The following is a 16,385-nucleotide window of genomic DNA, read 5'->3' as shown; positions in this document are numbered from 1 at the left end:
TTGCAGATGATGTGGTTCTGTTGGCTCCATCAAACCTGGACCTTCAGCGTGCACTGACACGGTTCACAGCTGAGTGTGAAGCAACTGGGATGAGGATCAGCACCTCTAAATCCGAGGCCATGGTTCCAGACAGGAAAAAGGTGGCTTGCCCCCTCCAGGTCAATGGAGTGCCCTTGTTACAGGTGGAGGAGTTCAAGTATCTCGGGGTCTTGTTCACGAGTGGGGGAAAGATGGAGCGTGAGATCGACAGGCGGATCAGTGCAGCGTCTGCAGTAATGCAGACGTTGTATCGGTCCGTCGTGGTGAAGAAGGAGCTGAGCCAAAAAGCGAAGCTCTCGATTTACCGGTCAATCTTCATTCCTACCCTCACCTATGGTCATGAACTATGGGTCATGACCGAAAGAACGAGATCCCGGATCCAAGCGGCTGAAATGAGCTTCCTCCGTAGGGTGGCTGGGCGTACCCTTAGAGATAGGGTGAGGAGCTCAGTCACCCTTAGAGATAGGGTGAGGAGCTCAGTCACCCTTAGAGATAGGGTGAGGAGCTCAGTCACCCTTAGAGATAGGGGGAGGAGCTCAGTCACCCTTAGAGATAGGGTGAGGAGCTCAGTCACCCTTAGAGATAGGGTGAGGAGCTCAGTCACCAGGGAGGAGCTCGGAGTAGAGCCGCTGCTCCTCCACATCCAGAGGAGCCAGCTGAGGAGGCTCGGGCATCTGTTTTGGATGCCATCCAGACGCCTCCCCAGGGAGGTGTTCCAGGCATGTCCCTCCGGTTGGCCTCGGGACAGACCCAGGACACGCTGGAGGTTGGCTGCCTGGGGCGAGGGAAGTCTGTGCAACCCTGCTCAGACTGCTGCCTCGACTAGATAATGGATGGATGGATGGATCTTAAGAGATTTAGATTATGAAATATATTAAAACAAAGTGACAAAGAAACATGTTTTCATGAAAATGGTAATAAAAGTAGTCAAATCTATTAAATGTTTTAATAATAACGTTTGTTCCACAGGGGAGGTGTGCAGGAACTAAAAGCTGCTTCACCTTCCTTCTACTGACTCTGGGATCACCTAGGAAACCTTTTCATGGGGACCTCAGGGATCTGGAGGTTTCATGCTCTCCAAAGTGGATCTATTGCCACATGGGCAGTCAGTGTGGACGTCATGCGCTCCACCTGCTTCGTGTTGGGATGCAACAGTTTAACAGATTTCTGACCTGTAAACACACTGTTTCAAATAATCGTGAAAATAATCCAGGAAAAATGATGAAGAAGATGGTTGGATGGAATGTATCACTAGCCTACTACCTATTTGTTCTAACTTTAGCAGTTTATTTAATAAACAACTGCATTTGTTTATTAAATCATAAACTTGATTATTGCACACATTTTTGTTTAATATTTTTGGCCTCTTTAAATGTACTGACCCACACTCTTCAGTGTGTTTATTTACTCTTTAAACTTTATCCTCCGTCTCTTGTTTTGAAGGTCTTCTTCTAATGTCGGTGCTTCTTCCGGTTAGCATTGGTTGCTAACGGCTCTCAGAAACATGACGGCTGCGGAGTCCGAGTGAGTCTGAAACACCACAAATCGTAATTATCACGAAAACTAAACGTTTTTCCGTGAAACGGCAGAGTTTGAGCTCCGCCCCGGGGGAAGTGTCGGAGTGTTACAGAGCCTGTACTCAGTGAAAACTCTGGGAATGTCGCAGCTGGGCTAACGGGCTAATGCTAGCTCTGTTGGGGTCATATAACAGCCGAATGTAGAAGCAGAAACATTTAAAAGTGTTTTGTTTTTTTCTTTCTCTCGCAGCGTGCAGTCTGAGATCGAGGTGCTTCAGTCCATCTACCTGGACGAGTTGCTGGTGGGCAGCAGGGAGGACGGGTGAGACTCCCGTTAATACCGGTGTTATGAGTCTGACAGGGGCGGATTGTGAGGGAGCGGGGCTCGGGGCAGGAACGGGGCCCTGGGGTGGCAGAAGAGGGGCCCGGGGCAGAAGCAGCACCCCCCCCCCCCCCCCCCCCCCCCCCACACACACACACACACACACACACACTGTTGGTCAACACCCCCAGACCCTGCAGACTGTCTCTATGTTCACTTTTCTTTGTAATCATGTTGTTTCTCTAATTGTTTGACATGTTTGTCTTCATATTCACATCTAGTGTCATATTGTACTTTATGTAGTTTGCTTTGTGTCTAATAATGTCCTCCAATCTCCATGTTCCTTTAGTGTGTTGTGTTGTGTTGTGTTGTGTTGTGTTGTGTTGTGCTGTGAGCCTTCGGTCCAAGCTGCTGGTTGTGTCCTTGTTGTTCCAGAGGCTGGGAGGTGAGTCTGGTCCTCCACCCGTCCACTGCCGAGGACTCTGTCTCCCAGTTTGTCCGGCTGACGCTGACCTTGACACTTGATCAGGAGGTACGAGCAGAATGGATGATGGATGGAAGGATGATGGATGGATGGATGGATGATGGACGGATGGAGGTAGGGTTGCAAAGGGGGGCTAAATTTCCGGTAAATTTCTGGAAACATTACGGAAACTTGGGAAGTTGAGCTGGGGAATTTTTGAAATATTCCAAATGAAACAAGTATGTGTAAATGAACTGGATTGTCACTGAGCTGACAATGCACGTGGCCACCTGAATAAAATGGCTTTAGAACAGATGTGCTTCCAATAACAAGTTTGAAAAGTCACTAAATGATACTACAATCAAGCACAGATTGCTGGGTTGACAGATGGATCACATGTTTTAACACAACAGACTAAATTGTAACTCATAATTCAGATTGCCTACAAATAGATTGGTTGTAATTAATTTCTGGGGATCAGAGGAAGTAAATGGCCTATAAAGTAACACTTTTTTTTTTTTTTTTTTAAACTCACCATTAATAAGAATTCCTCCTACAGTAAAGCAAGCTGCTAACTCAGTGGTCTTTCGAGGTTTCTGAAAGCATGTACAGAAACAATTATTCATTCACAGCAGTCACATGGGTGGAGGTAAGCTGTGTTGTAGCCACAGCTGTCCTGGGCTGCTGACAGTAGTTGTAGTAATATTCATAATTATTAGAAGGGAACATGAATGTCACTTGGAGGTGCTAAATATTCCCTCTACTCCAAGGACATAGCAAACGGGAGGTATAGCAGGTTCTTGGACCCCTGTTGAACGCCAACCTTGAATTTAGTAAATTTCTGTTTTATTCCCATTAATTCCCGTGGACAGTTTCCAACTTTGAAAATTCCCAGAATTTTGCAACCCCTGATGGAGGGAATTCGGGACAGTTTAGATCCTCTGAATCTTTCCACTTGAGCCCCGTTTCCACCGCACAAAAAGTGTGGGAATGGACAGGTATAGTCCGCTACGGTTCGCGTTTCCATCGCGACAATTTGTGATGTGAAACAACCGCTCCAAAGGCAGTTGCTTTTCCGCTCCCCCTCCGTCGGGGTACCCGGGACCATGGAACGGGTCTGACTTTGAGGAGCTGTCTGCTGATTGGTCGGTGATTTACTACACGCCCTTCCTTTTCTTTTCTTTGCTGCTCAACTTTTATGTTTGTCATGAAAGTGCAGATGTGAGGCAGGGGGAGACGGGGCTCTGGACTTTGCAAGGAAGTTGCATCTGCTGCTCTGTGGCTGCAAAAAATAAAAGTTAACAAAACAACTAGTGTAAAGTGGAGGATGTAAACAACAACAGAGGATGTAAACAACAACAGAGGATTCATAAGGTCCAGATCTGCTTCCAGGCTGAGACGACTGTTGTAACGTCGCATATCTGAAGAGCTCTAAGCCCCGCCCACTTTTTAACCTACTTTCTGCAGTGAGACAGGTACCGGATTTGGCTCCGGTTATGCTTTGCCGTACCGCTCTGTAAGGCTCTGTAAGGATCTGTAAGGCTCTGTAAGGCTCTGTAAGGTTCCATAAGGCTCCGGCACTTTTGGTGTGGTGGAAACACGGCAATATTGACATTTCTTGAGTTTCTCTCTCCTGAATTTTGAGTTTTTTCCAGTCCAAGCTTTAAAATCCATTAAACCTTGACGCTCTGTTCCCTCTCTGTTTCCATGGAGACGCTCTGACTGTCTCCTGTGTGTTTCAGTATCCGTGGTCGTCTCCTGGCATCTCCATCCAGAACCCTCGCGGCCTCTCTGATGACAAACTCAGCAGGTTGCTGCTCCTCCCGTTTGACTCTGGGCTCGCCTGTTCAGTTGTTCAGCTCTGACTTGTGAACTGTCTTCCTCTCAGTGTCGCCAGATGTCTGCAGCTGGAGGCTCAGGCCTGTCGGGGCTCGCCGGTGCTCTACCAGCTCATAGAGGTCGTGGCTCTTCACTAACCTTCTCATTGTTGAAGACGATGTGCTTTCAGGAGAACGTTTCTCCTCATGTTGCCTGTTCTTCCTCCAGAAAGCAAAAGAAATCCTGACTGAGAGCAACATTCCTCATGGGAACTGTGTCATCTGTCTGTACGACTTCAAGGTGAGCGGCTCCTCCATCACAGCCTCGCCACGCAGTTCACCTTGACCCGATTCACCCAACTCTGTTCCCCCTGACTCCGTTCCCCCTGACTCCCTTCCCCCTGACTCCGTTCCCCCTGACTCCCTTCCCCCTGACTCCGTTCCCCCTGACTCCCTTCCCCCTGACTCCGTTCCCCCTGACTCCCTTCCCCCTGACTCCGTCCCCCCTGACTCCGTCCCCCCTGACTCCGTCCCCCCTGACTCCCTTCCCCCTGACTCCGTCCCCCCTGACTCCCTTCCCCCTGACTCCGTCCCCCCTGACTCCCTTCCCCCTGACTCCCTTCCCCCTGACTCCGTTCCCCCTGACCCGGTTCCCCCTGACTCCGTCCCCCCTGACTCCCTTCCCCCTGACTCCGTTCCCCCTGACTCCGTTCCCCCTGACTCCGTCCCCCCTGACTCCGTCCCCCCTGACTCCGTCCCCCTGACTCCGTCCCCCCTGACTCCCTTCCCCCTGACTCCGTCCCCCCTGACTCCGTCCCCCCTGACTCCCTTCCCCCTGACTCCCTTCCCCCTGACTCCGTTCCCCCTGACTCCGTCCCCCTGACTCCGTCCCCCCTGACTCCGTCCCCCCTGACTCCCTTCCCCCTGACTCCGTCCCCCCTGACTCCGTCCCCCCTGACTCCCTTCCCCCTGACTCCCTTCCCCCTGACTCCGTTCCCCCTGACTCCGTTCCCCCTGACTCCCTTCCCCCTGACTCCCTTCCCCCTGACTCCGTTCCCCCTGACTCCGTTCCCCCTGACTCCCTTCCCCCTGACTCCGTTCCCCCTGACTCCCTTCCCCCTGACTCCCTCCCCCCTGACTCCCTTCCCCCTGACTCCGTTCCCCCTGACGCCGTTCCCCCTGACTCCGTTCCCCCTGACTCCGTTCCCCCTGACTCCCTTCCCCCTGACTCCCTTCCCCCTGACTCCGTTCCCCCTGACTCCCTTCCCCCTGACTCCCTTCCCCCTGACTCCGTTCCCCCTGACTCCCTTCCCCCTGACTCCGTTCCCCCTGACTCCGTTCCCCCTGACTCCCTTCCCCCTGACTCCCTTCCCCCTGACTCCGTTCCCCCTGACTCCGTCCCCCCTGACTCCGTCCCCCCTGACCCCGTTCCCCCTGACCCGGTTCCCCCTGACTCCGTTCCCCCTGACCCCGTTCCCCCTGACCCGGTTCCCCCTGACTCCGTTCCCCCTGACCCGGTTCCCCCTGACCCGGTTCCCCCTGACCCCGTTCCCCCTGACTCCGTACCCCCTGACTCCGTTCCCCCTGACCCCGTTCCCCCTGACCCCGTTCCCCCTGACGGAGGTTTGCTGTGTGTTCAGGAGGGCGAGGTCTTGACTAAAACCAGCTGCTACCACTACTTCCACTCCCACTGCCTGGGACGCTACGCCCGCCACTCAGAGAGTGAGCTGCAGGAAAGGGAGAAGGAGCTGGAGGAGGACAAGACCCGGGACCAGAGCCTCCAGCAGGTCACACTCTCTGCTCCTCTCTCACACCTCTCACTCCTCTCTCTCCTCTCTCCTCTCACTCCTCTCTCTCTCACACCTCTCACTCCTCTCTCTCTCACACCTCTCACACCTCTCACTCCTCTCTCCTCTCTCTTCTCTCACTCCTCTCTCTCACACATCTCTCCTCTCACTCCTCTCTCTCCTCTCTCTCTCACACCTCTCACTCCTCTCTCTCCTCTCACTCCTCTCTCTCCTCTCACTCCTCTCTCTCACACCTCTCACACCTCTCACTCCTCTCTCTCCTCTCACTCCTCTCTCTCCTCTCACTCCTCTCTCTCACACCTCTCACACCTCTCACTCCTCTCTCTCCTCTCTCCTCTCTCTCCTCTCTCTCTCACACCTCTCACTCCTCTCTCTCCTCTCACTCCTCTCTCTCCTCTCACTCCTCTCTCTCACACCTCTCACACCTCTCACTCCTCTCTCTCCTCTCTCCTCTCACTCCTCTCTCTCTCTCACACCTCTCACTCCTCTCTCACACACCTCTCACTCCTCTCTCTCCTCTCTCTCACACACCTCTCACTCCTCTCTCTCCTCTCTCCTCTCACTCCTCTCACTCAGACACCTCTCACTCCTCTCTCTCCTCTCTCCTCTCACTCCTCTCTCTCACACACCTCTCACTCCTCTCTCTCCTCTCACTCCTCTCTCTCACACACCTCTCACTCCTCTCTCTCCTCTCACTCCTCTCTCTCACACACCTCTCACTCCTCTCTCTCCTCTCACTCCTCTCACTCCTCTCTCTCCTCTCACTCCTCTCTCTCACACACCTCTCACTCCTCTCACTCACACACCTCTCACTCCTCTCTCTCCTCTCACTCCTCTCTCTCACACACCTCTCACTCCTCTCTCTCTCCTCTCACTCCTCTCTCTCACACACCTCTCACTCCTCCTGCAGGAGCTGACGGTGGTGTGTCCGGTGTGCAGGGAGCCTCTGACCTACGATGTCGATCAGCTGTTGTCGTCTCCATCTCCTCAGCTTCCTGAGGTAACCATGGCAATGGCTTGAGATGTTTTATTTCCTATTGAGGCCATTTCATCCTCCATGAGAACAAGACAAAAGTTCGGCAGTGACCTATGCTGCTGAACAAAATTTCCCTTCTGCAGTGAAAAGCAGATAAACATGGCACTCGTACAAAAACTCTCTCTTTTATTACTACAACAGTTCAGAGAAATGTGTTTCTGAAAGCACAGGAGGAGAGAAATAAACTGCAGTTGAAAAGTTAAAACGTCGCTTCACAGACGTGAGGCTGCGTGGCTTTCTGTGAGGGGGCGTGGCCTGCTGTGAGGGGGCGTGGCCTGCGAGTTCAGCAGCGTCTTGCAGAGTATGAACAGTCCTGTCGAACAAACGTTTGTTCTAGGGATGCTCGATATTGGCTTTTCTACCGATATCCGATATTCCGATATTGTCCAACTCTTAATTTCCGATACCGATATCACCGATACCGATATCACCGATACCGATATCACCGATACCGATATATGCTGGCTTTTTACATCAAAACTGTTGGGTAACAACAACATAAAATATCCCCTACTGTGGAATTAACACATTATGCCTAATTTGATTGTGATGCCCCACTGGATGCATATGTGAATCAAACATGGCTTTCCAAATGTACACACTGAGAAAAATAAGAGAACAACAACTTACATTATGGAAAAAAGTGCCATATTTATTTAGTGTTGGAGAGAAACCTCAACAACAAACTCAACAACACCACAGACAATATTAAAAAAAGGAAGAGGCATATTTTCAGTCCATTAGTTGTAAACAGTCAATGAATGAATAACTGGCCATAACTTGTCAAATAATAGACTCAAACTGGGCTCAATCTCTTTTAAGAGGAACAAAATAGTGCAAATATAAACAAGAAAGGCACAGAAATGCTCACAAAATTAAAACAGCCCTCCTTTAAAGTGCAACAAAAACAAAGACTGAAGTTGACTCGTCCATATAACTGGTCTATTTCTTTCCCCATGTCCTCATGTGTAAGAGGTAATTCTCGACTTGGAAATTCCGATATCGGTTGTAAAAATCCGATACCGATATTTACAAATATTACATTTTTAAGTCAATATCGGCCGATAATATCGGCGGACCGATATTATCGGACATCCCTAGTTTGTTCTGCAGCTTGCTGACATCACGGCTGAACTTTGGCTTCAAAAACTTGATGAGGCTAAAGTGGTGGTCCGTACTGAAGCAGTGTGAGCAGCCAGTGTTTGTCTCTTGTAGCTCGATGAGGCGGCCATCAGCTCGGATTTCCAACAGAAGTGGCGTGAACTCCAGAAGCTTCTGGAAAAGCAGAAGTCCAGAGGAGGGATCATCGACCCCGAGGTGGAATCCAACCGCTTCCTCATCCACATCAACGAGGTGGGAGCAGAGTGTCGCCGTGGTAACCAGCCTTCCGGACCATGTGAGCGGCGCTGAGCGTCTCTTCCTGTTTCTGCTTCCTCAGACTCCTGAGAACAGAAACCTGGATGTGGACGGCACCACCACCCCCCCGGCATCCTCCACCCCGTCCCTTGAAGAACCCGGACCCCGTCCCTGCCGCGGCGTCCAGGGCCACAGGCGTCAGTACCAGGCCAGGGGGCCGAGGAGAGGAGGGTCCCGGCCACGGCCCCACCACGGCAGAGCGCCACCTGTGGCGGAGCAGCTGGACAAACTCAGCCTGTCCTCGGACCAGCCCGGGGGGACCGCGGGGGCCAGAGCCCAGGGACCTCACACACAGGAGTCCTCACAGGGCCTCACAGGCCGGGAGGAGGTTCACCGGGAGGCGCAGGCCCCCCCGGGAGGCCCGGCGGTGTGCCACACGGGGCCGGAGACACAATCCCTCAAAGACGGCATGGACCCTGCAGGGTGCCAGCGAGGACGGAGGCGGGGCCACCACCACCCCCCCTACTCCGGACCCCCACGGTACTACTGGGACGATCGAGCTCCCAGGAGTAGAGGAGGGGGCCGGGCCAACCACCTGTGTGGGAGAGGAGGCGGGGCCCGGCGGGGGCGGGGCCGCGGCCCCCAGCAGAGGGCGGCGGACCGAGAGGAGGTGCTATGACAAAGGGCAGCAGGAGGGCCAATGAACTCCGCTGTGTGTGCCTCCATCATCAGCCTGACCCCAGACACCCCGCCACCATCGACCCCCCCGCCATCGTCCCCCCCGCCAGTTTGCACCTTCATGCACTCAAACATCAGAAACAAGCAGTTGTTGCTTTTTGTTGTGATGCTAAATGACTTGAAAGAACTTCAAATTAAATTTTTCTCTGGATGCTTCAATGCTGCTGCGTCACAATCTGTGTGTGTGTGTGTGTGTGTGTGTGTGTGTGTGTGTGTGTGTGTGTGTGTGTGTGTGTGTGTGTGTGTGTGTGTCTCACATGAATGTCATCATTTGAATGACTTTACTCACTAAAAGCTGCAGTTTTATTTATTTTAACCACTAACAACATGAATATCTCACAGCAGCAGAAAGAAGGAAACAAACTTCAATGAGAAGCACTTTTTTATTTATTTCTCTTATTGAAACATCAGCCCTTCTAAAAGATGCATATGGAATTCATTCTTAAAAGCAAGTCCCTTCTTGTAGTTTTCACAGACATTAGTTTTGTCTCCGTCAGGGGAAACCCTGGGTGATTTCACGAAAAGTCAACAATTGCTCTGAAACGCAGCTGATGAGAACTGGAGACTAACCCGATGGAAAAAAAAAATGTGCGTTAATAGAAAGAGCACTGTTATTTAGAAGAACAAATCACAAATACATGAAGTGCTCATAATTATGGAAAATCATTACAATAACTATTGCATCTAGTGTCACTTTTTTATAAAGATATACAATTTCTCTGTTGAGAGCTGTTATAGACCACAATATTCTTTACATAACCATAAACCAAAAAACAATCTTAAACTGCTTATCTGCTTAATTTCCCGCATTTGTTAGTATTTTAGCAATCAGCAATTTTTTCCTACATTTATTGTTTAATTTATGTTGTTTGTGTATGTTTATCAATTCATCGTGTCTCCTCAATTTTATATTTAAAATTATCATATGTTTTGAATGTCTAAACTTACGGCAATCATCATCATAAATAAGAAAAAGAAAAAGGCACATTAATAACCGTTCTTTCCCATTTACCAGTTACTCTGAACTCACAACAGTGACGCATGACGTCAAGGACCAGCGGCGCGGAGGCTCATGGGATATGTAGTTCTGCGTGGAAGCAGTAAACGTCGTTCTTCCGTCGCCATCTTTGCGTTTAACGTCTGGAGCGGCGTCTGTGTTTTTAAACTGCAACGAGCCGCTGAACAGCTCAACCCCAGCGACGTGATGACTGGCGGCGCCGACTTCCACAAGAGCTACGCCAGCAGCAGGAAGGACTCCGACCCCGGCATGGACATAGACCTGGACAACAGTCACCTGGGGAGCGAGCGCGGGGAGCTGGACAGCAGCATCCCGGCGACGGGCTCCTCCAATGGCAGCGGCGGGGAGGAGGACGAAGCGGAGGCCCTTAGCCGGCCGCGAGAAGCCCGGGGCTCGGGTAGCCAGCGCTCCCGGGACGGGGGCGGGATGCTCGGCTGCAGGGAGCAGGAGGTGTCGGTGGAGATCGGAGAAACATATTTATGTCAAAGGGCTGACAAGACGTGGCGTGAGTGTCTCTGCCAGCTGAACGCGAGTGCTTATATTGACAAAAGTGAACCAAAAAACAATTAAATCTTGATAAAAGTGCATTTTAATAGACTCCCCTAATCGTAGACTTAATACAATTTGCGAGAAGTTCTAGAAAGTTCGGTGTGGATCGTAACAGCATGACTGTAAACAAACATCTGTCACAGTCATTTCCCCTCATTATGAGCCTTAGGAATCGATTTATTTGTGTACTTTTTTTTTTTCTATTTAAAACTGTAAGATACGTGCATGGTGATATGATCTGTGATGTTTATTGACAGATTGCTCGTCTTTGCAGACACAGCAGAAGTGATCCAGTCCAGGCTGAACGAGCAGGAGGGCAGACAGGAGTTCTATGTTCACTATGTTGGATGTAAGTCCAAACCTTCCTTCGAATACTTTCATTAAATTCACTGTTATCGATCTAAACACGCAGCATTTATCCTCTGATCCATCCTCATTGTCTTATATTGACCCAGTCAGATTACATTATATTGACCCGTATGATTACTGTGCCTGTCTGAATATATGACCGGTTCTTCAGAAGTGGTTTGGTGTGACATTAATAATCAGTGTATAATGCTGAATAAAGCATCACATTAGAAACCAGAGAAATGTGCTGGATGTGATCAGTGGAGTCAAACATTAGATGTTTTGGTATATGAGGGAGAATCAGCTGCTTGGTGTTTATGTTGTTGACAAACATTTTATGGCCTCTAGATTGTCCCCCCCCCCCCCCCCCCCAATTTGAACCTTCTGCATTTCTCCAGGGCGTTTTGGCCTTCTGGGTTTATCTAAAGCGATGTTGTTCCTGCAGTCAACAGGCGTCTGGATGAGTGGGTGGGTAAATCCCGCCTGGCTCTGACCAAGACGGTGAAGGATGCGGTGAGGAAGAGCACGGAGATCGGAGGCCTGGGAGATCTGGGCGATCAGCCGGAGAGGAAGATCACACGGAACCAGAAGCGCAAACATGATGAGATCAACCACGTGCAGAAGGTAGAGCAGCTCCGGAAGGACTCCACCAGGAGCCATTCTCACTGTTTCTGTCACTGACGGAGCTTTTGTTCTGCAGACCTACGCAGAAATGGACCCCACCACGGCGGCGCTGGAGAAGGAGCACGAGGCGGTGCGTCCCAGCAACTCTCTGTTTCCTTTCTGCCATTCAACCTTGAAAGTTAATCATAATAATAACAATAATAATAATAATAACACATTTTATTTGAAAACAGTGCCTTTCATGTCACCCAAGGTCACTTTACATTACATGATAAAAGTTCTCCTCTCCTCCTTCTTCACCTCCTCCTCCTGGTCGCTCCAGAAACCTCGTATTCAAAGTTTCCAGCTCCTCCTTGATTCTCCTCCATTAGAATATTGGATCATCTGAGCTGCATTCAGAATCTGCTGTGTCTGTGTGAGCTGGACTGGCTCCGCCCACACATGACCATCTATGGAAAGAGGAGGAAGTACTTCCTCTTGTGGTGCCATGTGCCAGAGCAGAGCTGCCTGATTGTGGGAGGAGTCGAAGTGAGGAGCCTTCCTTGATTGTGATTGGCTAAACCCCTGATGACACTATATAGGGTTTGATTTCTGATTGGCTGCTTGGAGCAACACACTTTTTAAACCCTGGAACAATCCAGGAGAGAGAGGACACACTGTCTTCTCTTCTGGGGCGTCGGTCCAGGTGTGGAGACGAGTAGAACTGCTGGAGAACCTTTAGGAAGTGGATTTTGAATAACATGAGCCTTTAATATATAATAATTGCCATGTTTTTCCCACCAGTTAAACTAAATTTGAGTGTTTTCTTGACTCTATTTGTAATATATTGGCATATGTGATAAATAATTTTTCTGGATTTAGATTTTTTTCTCTATTTTCAGTTTTATTTAATTTAACAATTTAACAACTTTGAATTTGTAGCATTTTATTTTTAACCTAAACTTTCATGTGGACAGTTTATTTTCAAGAATGAGATTTTTGACACGTTCTTTTGTTCATTGAAACCTTTTCCTTCTTATATTCTGCTTTTTGTTGATCAAATATGCTTTTTAATTAAATTTTATGATGTTTTTTTCTTATTTACAAATTTTTGAAATTCACTTTTTTTGCTAGAATTTGCAGTTTTTTTTGTTTCATCTTCATTCTTTAAATCTTGTTTCATTTCTCAATCCTTGTTTGTAGGAGTTCTTCAGAAAACAAGAGAAATTTGTTCCGACCACACATTTTCTAAAATCTGAATGTTTCAGTCACTTTACAAAAGATTTAATTTGCCACATGAGGTTTCATAGACTTTAACGAAGTCTTTCTAGTATTCAGAGTCTCTTTGTTTCCTTGACAAGTTGAGATGTTGGGTTTATAGCAAGAACACAAACTGGAAGGGGCAGGTCCTAGATTGACAGCTGGAGGGGGCGGGGCTTATGAGCTGAAACAGTCAAACAGTCTGACTGCAGGGTGAGGCCACGCCCCCTGGTGCAGTGGTGAGAATACTGGAAGGACATGAAGAATCAGTGACTACTTTCCCTGGTTTCCTCTCAGATCACCAAAGTCAAATACGTGGATAAAATCCAGATCGGCAACTTTGAGATCGACGCCTGGTACTTCTCTCCGTTCCCCGAAGACTACGGGAAGCAGCCCAAACTGTGGATCTGCGAGTACTGCCTGAAGTACATGAAGTACGAGAAAACCTTCAGACACCATCTGGTCAGTCCTGCGACGAAGGTCACTCCTCTTCCTCTTCCTCTTCCTCTTCTCGAGTCGGGGTCAGGCGAGCTGCTCATGACGTGGTCTTGACGTGGTCTGGTACCAGGCCGTACCAGGCCGTACCAGGCCGTGTTTCCACCCTGGTACCAGACATTGAAAACCAAAATGGTGATAATGAACTGTGTTTCTTACTTTAACCCTCAAACCAGCTTCAGGCTCCACAAACCAGGATTCCTGGAAGCTCCGCCCACCGTGGAGGTTTAGAACAACTGTTCGTCTCAAGAGGAGGTGGAGATTTGTGTCACAATCTCTGACGTGGCGTCGTTACTATAGCAACAACCCATCATCAACTAACCCGTCTCACCACGGTGTAACCCCGGCTCACGTCACTATCAGTGGTGAACAAGCCCACGCTTGGTGAATTCTGCTTCTCAATGAGAGGAAGAAGGATCAAAAACCTTGGCCGCCCTGTGGTCACTTTTCCAGGATTGTGATTGGCTATTGTGACTTCATGCTTCTCACTGCACTGCCCCCTACAGGTCTGGCTGCTCATCGCAGCTCTGAACCAGGAGGGTCCCTGTAAATTAAGGGGTTTTTCCAAGTGGAGGGGAAATATCAGTTTTTGTATTAAAAAACCCAACAAACAATGGGGACCTGTGGACGTGTAACTGTGGTCATGTCCAAGTCTCTGGAGTTTTAAAGTTTGTTGGAAGTTTTTCAGAAATCAGTTTAAAACTTCTGACATGATTGGTTGATCTCGTTTGTGAACAAATCCAGTTTGTTTTCTGTGTCAGCCTGTTTCTTTTTCATCAGTTTACTGCTGATTGTGGACATTCTTTACTTTCAGGAGACTCGTCTTCTTTCATTTCTTTGACCTTTATGTCACAGGTTTGATTATTGGTTTTACTCTGACTCTTTTTTTTTTTCTCTCTTGCTCTTTTAACTTAAAGGTATAGTAGAGGATTTTCTTCTTCCGGGTGGATCATCAAAATAACTGGTCCTCCCAATTGTCAATCATTCTGGTGATACATGACGTAAGGCCGTCGTACGTGCTCGTCCCTGCAGCTCACTCCACACGGTTCTCATCATGCCGGTGGCCGACCCCACGCATTATTCTCGGACATTTTTACACAGTTTCACCCCCTCTGGTGCAAATCTTCTTGTAAAGTGAGCTTATGTGAGCGATGCCGACTTGTGACTTGTAAACAGAGCGTGCACGAGGAGAACTGGGCTCGTGCACGTCTCTCGCACGCGTTTTAGTAGGCGTTCCGTCTCGGGAGCAGGTACAGCGTTGCGCATGCGCACTTTTTTCAAACGGTGGAGAGGGCGGTTCTTTCCTAAAATTCCTGAAAATCCTCCTGTATACCTTTAAGTTCAACCATGTTATTGTGGAGTCATTTGCACGTCACAGTTTGTTTCCTGGGACTCAGGGCTGGTTTGTGTGTGTGCTCCTCAGTCTCACTGCCAGTGGAAGCAGCCTCCAGGGAAGGAGATCTACCGGAGGAGCAACATCTCGGTGTACGAGGTGGACGGGCGGGACCACAAGGTGAGCTCAGCGTCACGGCGCCCTCCGAGGCTCTGGACGCGTCGTCTGAGCGTCTCCCTGCCGTTTGCAGATCTACAGCCAGAACCTGTGTCTCCTGGCGAAGCTGTTCCTGGACCACAAGACGCTCTACTTCGACGTGGAGCCGTTCATCTTCTACATCCTGACGGAGGTGAACCGGCACGGCGCCCACATCGTGGGCTACTTCTCCAAAGTGAGTGTCTCTCTCCCCGGCGCCGCCACGGCTTCCCGCTCGCGTCCCACTAAAACCACCCGCCGCTGTTTCCAGGAGAAAGAGTCTCCGGACGGGAACAACGTGGCCTGTATCCTGACGCTGCCGCCGTACCAGCGCCGCGGCTACGGCAAGTTCCTCATCGCCTTCAGTGAGTCCCCGCTCCGCTTCCCAGCATGCACCGCAGTGGACGGGACCCGGTTCACAGCCGTGTGTGTGTGTGTGTGTGTGTGTGTGTGTGTGTGTGTGCAGGCTATGAGCTGTCGAAGCTGGAGAGCACGGTGGGTTCTCCAGAGAAGCCTCTGTCGGACCTCGGGAAGCTGAGCTACAGGAGCTACTGGTCCTGGGTGCTGCTGGAGATCCTGAGAGACTTCAGAGGGACGCTGTCCATCAAGGACCTCAGGTAGCGCACACACACACACACACACACACACACACACGCGCTGAGCTTGTGTGTGAGGTGGACTAAGCCTGTAACAGCGGCCGTGGTTCCTGCAGCCAGATGACCAGCATCACACAGAGTGACATCATCAGCACGCTGCAGTCGCTCAACATGGTGAAGTACTGGAAAGGTCAACACGTCATCTGTGTGACGCCCAAACTGGTGGAGGAGCACCTGAAGAGCGCCCAGTACAAGAAGCCGCCCATCACCGGTGAGACGGTGCTATTCTCCCAGGAAGAATGAACAGCAGTTCCTTTTGAATGAAGGAGGTGAAGTTTTAAATGTCTCTCTCTCTCTCTGTCTGTCTCTCTGTCTGTCTCTCGCCCCCCCCAGTGGACACCATGTGTCTGAAGTGGGCGCCTCCGAAAACCAAACAGGTCAAACTGTCCAAGAAGTGAGAGCCCAGCGAGGTGCTCCTCCTCCACATGCTGACCCCCTGTACATATGTTTAGAAGCCTGTCTGTATTTTCTTAAAATAAACTTTGATGAAACTGAAACATTCTGGTTTGTTTCTTCAGACAAAAGTTCAGGTTTTAATGTTAAGCCATTTTCAGAATTTTTTTTTTTTTTTAACTTTTTTAATTGAAATTCATCATTTTAACCATTTTAAGGTAAAAATGAGCATCAATGAGAATTAATAATTTTCTCAATTTTCACCATTCGGATGCATTACCTTTTTTTTCCTCAGTTAAAAAAACCCACAATTTTTGTAATTTTCACTATCCTGTCATCTCACCTCAACTATATTTTTGAAATAAAAAAATGTCAGTAACTTCACCTGTGTTCACTGTTGGCATGTGAACATGTTGAGTTTTCTCTCTGTTGTAGTTCT

The 16,385-nt window shown here is 49.5% G+C and overlaps 2 protein-coding genes across 2 annotated transcripts; both read left to right on the top strand.

Moving 5' to 3' along the window:
* Positions 1 to 1,501: 1,501 nt before the first annotated feature.
* rnf25 (ring finger protein 25) lies at positions 1,502 to 9,241 on the top strand. The gene is made up of 10 exons (XM_080511283.1): positions 1,502 to 1,563; positions 1,807 to 1,878; positions 2,314 to 2,410; positions 4,084 to 4,151; positions 4,230 to 4,299; positions 4,388 to 4,459; positions 5,799 to 5,945; positions 6,877 to 6,966; positions 8,218 to 8,355; positions 8,441 to 9,241. Exons 1-10 carry the CDS (start codon positions 1,544 to 1,546, stop codon positions 9,035 to 9,037), a joined length of 1,371 nt encoding a protein of 456 aa, XP_080367409.1. The 5' UTR covers positions 1,502 to 1,543; the 3' UTR covers positions 9,038 to 9,241.
* A 989-nt stretch (positions 9,242 to 10,230) lies between these two features.
* Positions 10,231 to 16,028, top strand: kat8 (K(lysine) acetyltransferase 8). The gene is made up of 11 exons (XM_080511282.1): positions 10,231 to 10,619; positions 10,938 to 11,012; positions 11,457 to 11,635; positions 11,712 to 11,765; positions 13,172 to 13,336; positions 14,793 to 14,882; positions 14,953 to 15,093; positions 15,169 to 15,262; positions 15,364 to 15,514; positions 15,610 to 15,764; positions 15,887 to 16,028. The coding sequence occupies exons 1-11, from the start codon at positions 10,301 to 10,303 to the stop codon at positions 15,949 to 15,951; spliced, it is 1,488 nt and encodes a 495-aa protein (XP_080367408.1). The 5' UTR covers positions 10,231 to 10,300; the 3' UTR covers positions 15,952 to 16,028.
* Positions 16,029 to 16,385: the final 357 nt, after the last annotated feature.

Source organism: Blennius ocellaris (genome assembly GCF_963422515.1).
Source record: "Blennius ocellaris genome assembly, chromosome: 16".
NCBI lineage: Eukaryota > Metazoa > Chordata > Actinopteri > Blenniiformes > Blenniidae > Blennius > Blennius ocellaris.
This window is presented reverse-complemented; position numbering and strand designations above follow the sequence as displayed.

Coding starts and splice junctions, on each gene's coding strand:
- rnf25 (XM_080511283.1), top strand. CDS start 1,544: ATGACGGCTGCGGAGTCCGA. Junction 2,411..4,083: donor CCTTGACACTTGATCAGGAG/GTACGAGCAGAA, acceptor TGTGTGTTTCAG/TATCCGTGGTCGTCTCCTGG. Junction 4,460..5,798: donor TCTGTCTGTACGACTTCAAG/GTGAGCGGCTCC, acceptor CTGTGTGTTCAG/GAGGGCGAGGTCTTGACTAA.
- kat8 (XM_080511282.1), top strand. CDS start 10,301: ATGACTGGCGGCGCCGACTTCCACAAGAGCTACGCCAGCAGCAGGAAG. Junction 14,883..14,952: donor TGGACGGGCGGGACCACAAG/GTGAGCTCAGCG, acceptor TGCCGTTTGCAG/ATCTACAGCCAGAACCTGTG. Junction 15,094..15,168: donor TCGTGGGCTACTTCTCCAAA/GTGAGTGTCTCT, acceptor CGCTGTTTCCAG/GAGAAAGAGTCTCCGGACGG.